General features: G+C 47.9%; 1 protein-coding gene across 1 annotated transcript in view; it reads left to right on the top strand.

The window, feature by feature from the left end:
- The window catches only part of Narf (nuclear prelamin A recognition factor), a 17,274-nt gene extending 7,136 nt beyond the window's left edge, over nt 1-10,138 (top strand). The window contains exons 5-11 of the mRNA XM_050130424.1: nt 693-827; nt 1,039-1,157; nt 2,812-2,941; nt 5,023-5,086; nt 6,131-6,268; nt 6,643-6,800; nt 8,484-10,138. Coding sequence (XP_049986381.1) covers nt 693-827; nt 1,039-1,157; nt 2,812-2,941; nt 5,023-5,086; nt 6,131-6,268; nt 6,643-6,800; nt 8,484-8,725 — 986 coding nt within the window. The 3' untranslated portion in view covers nt 8,726-10,138. The remainder of the gene's footprint in view (nt 1-692; nt 828-1,038; nt 1,158-2,811; nt 2,942-5,022; nt 5,087-6,130; nt 6,269-6,642; nt 6,801-8,483) is intronic.
- The last annotated feature ends 885 nt before the right edge of the window (nt 10,139-11,023 follow it).

Here is an 11,023-nt window from a genome sequence, read left to right on the forward strand (position 1 = left end):
ATATATTACTGTTGGTATATACTTTAAACTCATGAAGGGCCCTTTTTAGTTTTCAAGTTCAGTTTTTAAGGGCACAGGATAGAAAAACTTTGGAGAAACTCCTGGAACGTCAAAACCCCATTCCTTGTGTCATGAGTCCAGCTTCCTATCAGTGGTAGATGGGTGTCACACACCCTCTGCTGTGTGCAGACAGATGTTTTGTTACAGTGAGGCTGACTGGTCTATTGTAAGATGTGAACTGCTTACAATATGGTTGTGTCTACCTATAATGCTAGCATACAGAAGCCTGAGGTAGGAAGATTTCAACTTCATCGCCAGCCTAGGCTACATAGAGAGACCTTGTCAAGATTAACAACAAAAAGCCAAGTGTTGTGGTCCATGCTTTTAATCATAGCACTTGAGAATCAGACAGATCACAAGTTCAAGACTAGCCTCGTTGGCATATCTTAATGAGATCTGGAGCAGCTAGGGCTGCATAGTAAGACCTTGTCTTAATATAAAATGAAAGACAGAGAGTTCACAAGTTCAAGACTAGCCTCGTCTACATAACTTAATGAGATCTGGACCAGCTAGGGCTGCATAGTAAGACCCTGTTTTAATATAAAATGAAAGGCAGAGAGTATTTAGAAGTCAGATGTGGTCTGGATCCATACTTGGTCTGAGAGAAACGTCCATGTCCCTCTTTCCTGCAGGGGTGCACTATGTATTTGACACCACAATCGCGGCAGATTTCAGCATCCTGGAGACTCAGAAGGAATTTGTACGCCGGTATCACCGACACAGTGAGGAGCAGCGTGAACTACCCATGTTGACCTCTGCCTGTCCTGGTGAGCACAGGCCTACTGGTACCATTTCCCCAGAACTGTAGAAATAAATGTCCTGGCTTTGGCTAGAAGTCGGCAGGCCCATTCCACTCAGCAGGGCACCTTCTGAACAGGGACGATGTAGAGGAGATGTCTTGGTTCATTCTGGACTGACAGTCTCAGTTAGAAGGCAGGAGGAAGCAGGGGGATCTGACCTCATGTGTTCTCTCTCTAGGTTGGGTCAGATATGCTGAGCGGGTATTGGGCCCCCCAGTCATCCCACATCTCTGCACTGCCAAGTCCCCCCAGCAGGTCATGGGGTCCTTGGTGAAGGATTACTTTGCTAGAAAGCAGGTAAGCCAGTCCTCTCCAGAGAAGAGCAGCAGAGGGTAGACTCAGGGTGGATACAGCCTGAGGGAGAACACTGTACACTCCACGGACAGTGTGGCCCTGGACCTCCCGGTGGAGACACTGCCTGATTGCATCTGTTCTGGGTGCTTCAGAAAGCTAAGCCCCCCCCCCATCCTGACTTTTGCTCTAGGCTACAGATCCCCCCCCTTAGCCTGCCTTTTGGTTTTGTTTGGTTTTGGTTTTTTTTTTTGAGACAGGGACTCTCAATGTAATCCTGGGTGTTCTGGGACTCACTGTATGGATCAGGTTGACATCAGACTCAGAGAGATCTGCAGCCTCTGCCTCCTGAGCACTGAAATTAAAGAAATGTTCTAACACACCTGGTCCTAAATTTTTTTATTTTGAATTTTACTTTTTATTTTATGTGTGTGGGTGTTTTGACTATGTGTTTGTATGTCTATGCACCACTTACATGCCTGGTGCTACAGAGGTCAAAAGATGCTATTAGATCCCCTGGAACTGCAGATACATCTGGTTGTGAGCTACTCTGTGGGTGCTGGAAATTGAACCCAGGTTCTCTGGAAGAGCAGTCAGTCTCCTTGACCACTGAGCCATCTCTCCAGTCCCTGGTCCCATGGTCTTAACACTATCTGTCACATGATAGATAAAACCTAGTCTAGGGTGCCTTCATGTCCCTTGCCTCATCCCATCCCCATCTTGTGTTCCAAGACTTTGGGCAGTTTGAGATAAATCACATCCTTCCTTTCTTTCTTCTTGTTAACCAACTGTTTAAGCATCACACTGACTAGGAAAGACAGCAAGGGGAGGGATCTTCCAAACACTGAAGCCAGCCTAAAGGTTGTATCCATCTGACAACCTCATTTTAGCCATAGGAAATATTTCTTTGTTTATAAACTGTTTATATATAGTTGGCAAATTTCACCCCCCACCATGTGTATTGAGTTCAAGGGACAGAAAATTGGCTATGGATTGGTCTTCATTTCCTTTGCCCTCTATTTTTTTTAAAAAAAAAAATACAGACACACACACACACACACACACACGTTCTATCTGCATGTCTGCCTTCAGGCCAGAAGAGGGCACCGGGTCTATTATAGATGGTTGTGAGCCACCATGTGGTTGCTGGGAATTGAACTCAGGACCTCTGGAAGAGCAGCCAGTGCTTTGAACCTCTGAGCCATCTCTCCAGCTCCCCCTTGCCCTCTTATACCTGCTTTGAGAGTTCTAGCATTTCTAAGTCTTCTCAAAGCTCCCAGCCCTGTGCTCTCTGAGTGGAACCCAAAGTTACAGATCTGATTGCAGGTGCAGGTGGGGACATCTTGGCCTAACCCCCAGAAGGCTAAGATCAAGGTATAGTTCCTCTTGAACTCTGCCCCTACCCTGAGTAGGGCTTTTGTGCTCTGGCCTCAATGTAAAGGTCACTGGGCAACTGGCTCTTGATTTGTCTCGGGAGAGCAGGGTGGCCTAGATGTTGTTCCTTGAACAGCTTCAGAAAGTCTTCAGGTAAAACCTGCTCTTACCTGTGCAGAGCTGGTGGGGTAGTACCGTACATGGGGTAGGGTAGAAGCAGCATTTGCGACTCCCCCATATTCTAGTTGACATCCTTGAAGCTCTAAGTGAGTGCTCTCCTCCACAGAATCTGTCTCCAGAGAAAATTTTCCATGTTGTCGTGGCTCCTTGCTACGATAAGAAGCTGGAAGCTCTTCGGGAGGGACTTTCCACCACTCTGAATGGTGCCAGGGGCACTGACTGTGTGCTGACATCAGGTGAGAGCTGGACTCAGAAAGTGAGCATTCCTCTGACACTGATAATTGGGTTCAGCTGCCTAAAGTGAAGAGGAGGCTCCTGCATCCTGCCTGCCCTCGGTCTTCTTCCAGAGGAGTCAGGTCTCTGGGAGAACGATTGATATGTTCTTACATCACAGCCATCAACATGGTTTCCTGTAGAGGGCAACAAGTGTTTGTGCACACAGACAGCACTGGGGAGGCCAGGAAGGTTAAACACACAAGCATCCTTCAAAGGAAAGAGATGTTTAACTTGTCCTCCTGTAATTCTGGGAGTGGACGTAGTTTACAACCTGTCTGTCGAGCCAGGCTTTGCCCATATCTCCCAGAATTTAGGTTTTACTATTCCAGACCCTTCCCCAATAAATCTTGAGCATTGTTTTGGGCCATAAAACCCATCCTTATGAATGATGTCTTTTGTACAGCCTCAGTGACTTCTATGTTGTCTTAGGGCCAGACCAAATCCTGACTCCAGTGGGCATTATGTCTACATCAGTCATTCATTCTCCTTAGAGCCTGTCCAGGAACTCGCTCCGTAGACCAGGCTGGCCTCGAACTCATAGAGATCCGCCTGCCTCTGCATCCCAAGTGCTGGGATTAAAGGTGTGTGCCACCACCGCCCAGCCTCCTAGACCCTTATCTTTAGCATTGCTTCTGAGTCAACAAGAGACCATTTTAGGGATGAAGCCATATGTGTTTGTAAAGAGCGTCAATGTAAAGCTGTCTTAAGCTTTCTTGTCGTCACAGAGCCAAGTTAATTGTTATCAGAAAACTTTTTTCCCCAAAATTGTGCTGTGCTTAAATATGGGTAAAATAAGTGAGCTGTTGGTCAGACTCTCGAAGTCTTGGCCCAGCACCAGTACCAGGCTGAACTGAGTTTCATCCTTGTCTCTTTGTGGATGCTTCTCTGCCTGCTGTAAAGCCTGTGGAGACCCTCCACACTTTCCCACAAGCGAGGAAGCCAATATACACTGAAAAAAGTGGAAGATTCCTATGTACTCTAGTGAATGCTGCATTTAGTGGCCCTGCTGGCAGCTCTCTTCAGATGCTATGCTTTAGAGCAGTGGTTCTCAACCTATGGGTGGCGACCCCAACTGGGATTACAAATCAGATATCCTGCATATCAGATATCTACAGTATGATTCATAACTGTCGAAAAATTATAGTTACCAAGTAGCAAGGAAAATAATTTTGTGGTTGGGGAGTAACCGCAACATGAGGAACTTTACTAAAGGGGCTAGCGTTAGGAAGGTTGAGAACCACTGCTTCAGAGAGAGACTACAGCACATTCGGTTGGGGATGAAAATCAGCCGCTGAAGTCCTGGAAGCTTTTCAGAAGAAAGGAGGTCAAGAGCGCTTGTGGGAGCTTGTTAGGATCCAGGCTCGTCTGCTTGAATCAGACTCTGAAAGCTGATCCTTGAAGGTGTGTGGACCGGGGTCAACCTTGAAGACCAGGAGCTCTCTTCCTCCCTGTCCTGTCCTGTCCTGTCCTGGGACTCTAGCTTTGACCAGGGTGGGACAGTGCAGCAGGGAGTATTCAATGGTGCTGGTCTAACTTCCCGAGTGGGGTTCCAGTTTCTCTCGAGCACCACATTGAGAACTCAACCTGTGCTGTGTGTTAATGGTGTCTCATGGCACCTGCTGTCTTACTGATGTCTAGGGGACTCTCCCGGGGGGGGGGGGGGGGGGTTTCTTGTTAAGCTGTATATGGAAAGAAAGTGGTATACAAAGTATACTTTTCTGGTAATGTGCAGTGTAGCGTGTCTCAACCTCCAGTGCAGTGTGGCGCATACACAGGCTTTCGCTTTGATTCAGTATGAAGCAGCTACAGCATTACCTCAGGCCAGGGTTCAAAAGAGGATTCTGTTTTCACATCTTTTTAGAGCTTTTCTGATGCCAGCATTACCAGTTCCCGGCAAGGGGCTCCTGAGATATGAAATGGATCATAAAGCAAGGGGGGTCCTAGCTTTCTAATGCAGAATTTCTCTGGGAGAAGCAAAGCCTGGCCCAGAGCTCTGGACCACCTGTCCTTTCAGTGACTCCCGCCTCTTGTTTTCCTCCAGGTGAAATTGCTCAGATAATGGAACAAAGTGACCTCTCTGTGAAGGACACTGCTGTGGATACTTTGTAAGTGGCATCTTTGTAAATGGGGAGGGGCCTCTAGTGAGCTTTGCAGGCCCCAGGCTGCCTTTATCAAATCATGTGAGTACTGAGACAGGTTCCTGCAGTTTTACCAACCTTGCCTTTGCAGTGGATTCTCTAGTACTGCCAGGGGACTTGAGGGCTTACAGTATCCTTCAGGAAGAAAGGAAGCGTAGAAGCTATGTGGGGAAGAGCCACGCATCTAACACTGTGACTTCTTCTGGTCCCTTTGCACCAAGAACACAGCTGTTGGGTTTCTGTTTCCCATGGTGACCCTGATGCCTAGCTAGGACTTTGGATTTCGCTGCACAGAAAAGCAAGGGAGTGAGTCCCAGTGACACAGCCCCACTGCAGTCTTGGGTAGATGTGAAATGACAATTCACGTTGGTCATTAGACCTCATTAAGGATATGCTCTGGGGGGCTGGAGAGGACTCAGTGGGTTAAGAGCGTTTACTGCTTTTCCAGATGATCCAGGTTTGTTTCTCAAGCATCCACATGGTGGCTCCCCAAAGTTTAAATACCTGCAAAGGACTAATCTTTAAGTGGTTCCCTGGATCCTGTTCCTATAAAAACTATAAAAACTACTTTGTCTTAGTCAGGGTTTCTATTGCTGTAATGAAACACCATGACCAAAAAGCAAGTTGGGGGAAAAAGGGCTTATTTGCCTTACACTTCCACATTGCTGCTCATCACTGAAGGAAGCCAGGACAGGAACTCAAACAGGGCAGGAGCTGATGCAGAGGCTATGGAGGGGTGTTGCTCACTGGCTTGCTTCCCCTGGCTTGCCCAGCTTGTTTTCTTATAGAACCTAGTAAGTACCACCATCCCAGGGATGGCACCGCCTACCATGGACTGGACCCATCCCCCATTGATCACTAACAGAAAATGCCTCACAGCTGGATCTCATGGAGGCATTTCCTCAGCTGATGCTCTTTCCTCTCTAATGGCTCTAGCTTGTGTCAAGTTGGCACACGACACTAGCCAGTACGTCATCAGCACCAGTGACGATTTTGTCTTGTCTGTTTGAGGTTTGGAGACATGAAGGAGGTGGCAGTACAGCGTCACGATGGAGTGAGCTCAGATGGGCATCTGGCCCACGTCTTCAGACATGCAGCCAGGGAGTTGTTTGGCGAGCACGTGGAGGAGATCACCTACCGTGCACTGAGGTTTGTGCCGGCTTATCTACAGCTGGGGTGCCCAGGAGGGATGCTGACAGCCAGCCAGAGCGGGGGTGATACAGGCGGCCCATATGCAGTGTGTGTGGTGTGCCTGGTGTACGTGGTGTACATGGCTGCTCCACACGAAAGCCAGCGCTGCCTACGATAGAAGGGCCTTTTGTGAGTCTCCCCACTGAAATTACGTTGGTGACATCTAAGACTTAAATTGAAAAATGGGTCGATATGGTAAACCTCGCACTGGGGAGACTGAGGAAAGATTGTGAGTTCAAGGTTAGCCTGGTCTACATAGCAAGACGGTACTTCAGACAAACAGAAGTGATCTTTAGGTCAATGACCATTAAAATCCATGTTTTGATTTACAGAAACAAAGACTTCCACGAGGTCACCCTTGAGAAGAACGGGGAGGTCTTACTGCGCTTTGCTGCGGCCTACGGCTTTCGCAACATCCAGAACATGATCCTGAAGCTCAGGAAGGGCAAATTCCCGTATCACTTTGTGGAGGTCCTCGCATGTCCCAGAGGTAAGCGGTGCAGCAGGCCCGTAACAGCCTGTCCACAGTAACCACGCAGGGCAGGTTGCTTTCTCATGCGTGGCATGCCATCTTCAGCCATGAAGTTCCCTTCCCTCAACTGTAGCGTGAGAAGTGGACAGCTGTATCCTTAGACATTCCCAGGGACATTCCCGGGGAGCCCCACCCGGTACCAAGGTCACTAATGTGGAGCTGGTCCATAGGGCCCACTGGTGGAAGCTGGCAGCTGGAAAAGACAGACGTCGCTTGCTCCCTAGGAGTTCCCCTTGCTGCACAGGGAAATTAACCATCCAGGTGTAAAGACCAGGGCAGCTGAAGAAAGTTCCTGTCTAGGCGGAGAGACAATGAGAGCAGGCCAGAGCTGGGATAGGTGTAGTGCCTAGAATCTCTCGCTGATAGAGACGGTGTAGGTACTGGAGAATGAGCGGAGCCTCTGATCTTAAGTCTCTCTACACCCCTGGGTGTGACGGAACAGTCTCAAGACCAGGAGTGTCTAGGTCATCCTGAGTTTGTGGTGACGAAAGGTACTTAAGTAGGAACACCAGAGTTCTCAGAAGCCCAGGGGAGCTAGGCAAGGTGCATTGTCAGAGACGAGAAAGGGTCCATAAGGAGTGAGATAAAGGAGAGCCTATATATTTCTAGTCCATCCATGTCCTAAGGGATCTTCCAGAGGAGGGAATCTGCTAGTGACCAGCATCTAAGGGGGGATGAGAGCAGGGGGCATCTACTTTTCCTGGGATTGTACCCAGGTATTGTACGTGTATATGGTAAGCAAGGGCTTTCTTATAGCTTTCTATTGAGCTATGTATTCCCAGCCTATCTCCTGGCTCATTTAAATGAAAGCTTGATGCTGGGAGTGGAAGCCAGGAACTTGAGCCTTCTAGACACACACTCTGCCACCAAGATATTCCTACCCCTAGGTCCTTAGTGCATTTTGGGGCGTGTGTGAATGTGTCTATGTGTGTGTCTGTGTGTGTATCGGCAGGTCTAAGAGTGGGTGGTACTGACAATAGGAGACCCACACTGATTTAGACTGTATGGCTGGGATGCTCATGCAGAGCTCTTAGCTCACTCAGCCCTAAGGCAGCCTTGTAGGGCCTGCACACTGACAGCATTGTGTGCAAGTGGTTGTGCTCATAGCTTTTTAGCCATTCTATGCTTTTTGGGTAATTTTCAGAAGCTAGGAATCCAGACAGCAGAAAGCTGCCACTTCTAAAGGCTTTTAGGTAAAACTGGTTTATAGGTAATGTGTGTATTTATATATATGGTAAGACTAAAGAATACCCAGGGGCTGGAGAGATGGCTCAGAGGTTAAGAGCATTGTCTGCTCTTCCAGAGGTCCTGAGTTCAATTCCCAGCAACCACATGATGGCTCACAACCATCTGTAATGGGGTCTGGTGCCCTCTTCTGGCCTGCAGGCATACACACAGACAGAATATTGTATACATAATAAATAAATAAATAATTAAAAAAAAAAAAGAATACCCAGGACTCTCCTCCTGGGCAGGCTCCATGATAACCTCAGAGAATGCTGCGAGCCCCAGAAACACGCCCAAATCACATGGTACTACCTGTTTCATGCTTCTGCTTCCAACTGTGCCCCTTGATGTGAAGCTCCCTTGTAACCGGCTGTCCCATAGGGAAGATGAGATTCACCTCTGTGTATCTTTCAGGATGCTTAAATGGCAGAGGCCAAGCCCAGACAGAGGACGGCCACACAGACCGTGCACTGCTGCAGCAAATGGAAGGGATCTACTCCGGCATCCCCGTGCGGCCCCCAGAGAGCAGTGCGCATGTGCAGGAGTTGTACCAGGAGTGGCTGGAGGGTACCGAGTCCCCCAAAGTCCAGGAGGTGCTGCACACCACATACCAGAGCTTGGAGCCCCGCACAGATGGCTTGGATATCAAGTGGTGACAGAGCGGGAGGTCAGGAGGGGGCAGCGCCGAGTGGAGAGCGGTGGATGTTTCACGAACAACAGGTCGCTCAGCGGCATGCAGCTTCACGTGGTGCTACCTCTGTAGTGTGTGAGGGAGTGGAATATTTTCACATGGAAAAAGCATTTTTCCTCTCTGAGTATCCTTTTAGCCCAAGATTGTGAGAAAGACCCCAAAGATGAGGCCAGGGACACGCCCCTGTCTTTCAGGGGTCTTGTTTGTTTGTTTGTTTGTTTTGTTTTTTAAAGAATCCAAAATGTATTCATTTTTTGGTTTTTGTTTTTTAAGAAAGGATTTCTCTGTGTAGCCTTGGCTGTCCTAAAACTTGCTCTGTAGACCAAGCTGGCCTCAAACTCCTCACAGAGATCCATTCACCTCTGCCTCCCAAGTGTTAGGATTAAAGACGTGTGCCACCACTGCCCAGCTCCAAGTGCTAGGATTAAAGGTCTGTTCCTCCACCACCCAGCTCAAAATGTGTTCTTAAAGACTCAACCCCCTGGAGTTGTGATCTATGAACCTCAGAGTATTGCTGCGGAAATGGAAGGGCCAGGCTGCTCTGTGGTGGGTAACTATGGTTACACAGGTCCAGTCTTCCTACCCAGTTTGGCTCTTTTACTTGTACACATTTTTGAAAATAATTTTGAATTCTAGGGTCAGCAAGATGGCTTATTGGCAACAACCTTAGTTTGACAATCTCGTGGTAGAAGGAGCGACCACCTGCCGTAAATTATCCTCTGACTTCCACACAGTCACCGAGCCTGTCAGCTTTGAGGTTGATCCTCTTCAGGGAAAAGGCTGATGAGAACAACAGATTCCGCCAAGTGGAACACTTGCTTAACATACATGAGAGCCTGATTTGAATTATTTTAAAATAAATGAGTCGAGAATTAAGACGGTAGCCTACTTACGATTTGGGGTTCTAAGGGAGGTCCAGCTCATCGGTTACCCTCATGGGGCAGGAAGATGCTGGTAGTAAGGGGAAACAGTGTATCCACACAGAGGAGTAGCTGCCCAGAGGTAACCTCTACACAATCACTTGACACATGCCAGAGTTCATCCAGGAGGTGATGCCTGGTGGTTTTGTAAAGCCCTTGGATTTTGCTCATGTGTGTAATTGCCTTGACTCCTCAGTGCTGTTGGCTTTGGTTTGTTTTGTTGCTCCTATGAGACTGTCTAGGAGCATAACTGAGTCTATTCTAAACAGCAGTTCTCAACCTGTGGCTTGCAACTCCCCCCACCCCAGAGGTTGCATTATCGGATATTCTGCACAGCAGATATGTGTATTATGATTCATAACTGTAGCAATATTACAATTATGAATTAGTTGTGGAAATAATTTTATGGTTGGGAATCAGGAGAACATGAGGAACTGTATTAAAGGGTTGCAACCTTAGGAACGTTGAGAACCACTGTTATAAATTATAATTTTTTGCCTTCAGTCCATATGCCTTGGTATCTATCCCTCAAAGTAACTGATTATGGAATAAACAGTGCAGCAGGGTCTGAGTATAGAGCTGAAGGGCCCAGAAGCTGTCCTACCTATCCCACACTACAGCCTGCGGTATGCCCCAGCCCGAGTGATGTTACCTTGTTCCTGAGTCCCTTCCTGATAGGTCAGGAGGATGCCCAGCCAGCTCAGAGCACTTAAAGTCAATGGTGGGAAGGGACTAACTTCCTATCCGTGACAGCAGCTGAGGCTAGGTCTAAGATATGAGATGGCTTCTGTTTTGCTGATGCTAGGTTGTGGCCCTGTGAGCTTTTCAAGACTGCAAATGGCTTTCCGTTCCTCCATCATAATGGAAGCACGAGCAGGGTGGTGGCGACACATGCCTGTAACCCCAGTACTCGGAAGGCAAAGGCAGGTGAATCTCAAGTTCAAGGCCAGCCTGGTCTAAAGAGCAAGTTCCAGGATAGCCAGGGCAACACAGAGAAACCCTGTCTTGAAAAAATCCAGAACAAAAGTGCAAATAGTTTAAGCACAAAATGAGACAAGACCTGGTCAAAGCAGTATGACAGTTGTGGTCAGAGTAGATCTTCTGATGAGTGACTGGTTCCAGCATGACAGTTGTGGTCAGAGTACACGGTGTCTCCTGGTGAGTGACTGGTTCCGGCATGAGGAGACAACATAATTCCAGTTCATATCAACTCAGTATCCTGTTTCACAGTGCCTATGATCTGCACGGCAGAGGACCATTTTCTTAGTTTGTTTCCTACCTGACCTGAGCTGTATTGGTTTATGCCACTGTGGATAACCATGCTTATACACGATGAAATTCTG

This window comes from Alexandromys fortis, unplaced genomic scaffold (assembly GCF_014885135.2).
Source record: "Alexandromys fortis isolate MF-2015 unplaced genomic scaffold, M_Fortis_MF-2015_v1.1 scaffold_349, whole genome shotgun sequence".
Classification (NCBI taxonomy): domain Eukaryota; kingdom Metazoa; phylum Chordata; class Mammalia; order Rodentia; family Cricetidae; genus Alexandromys; species Alexandromys fortis.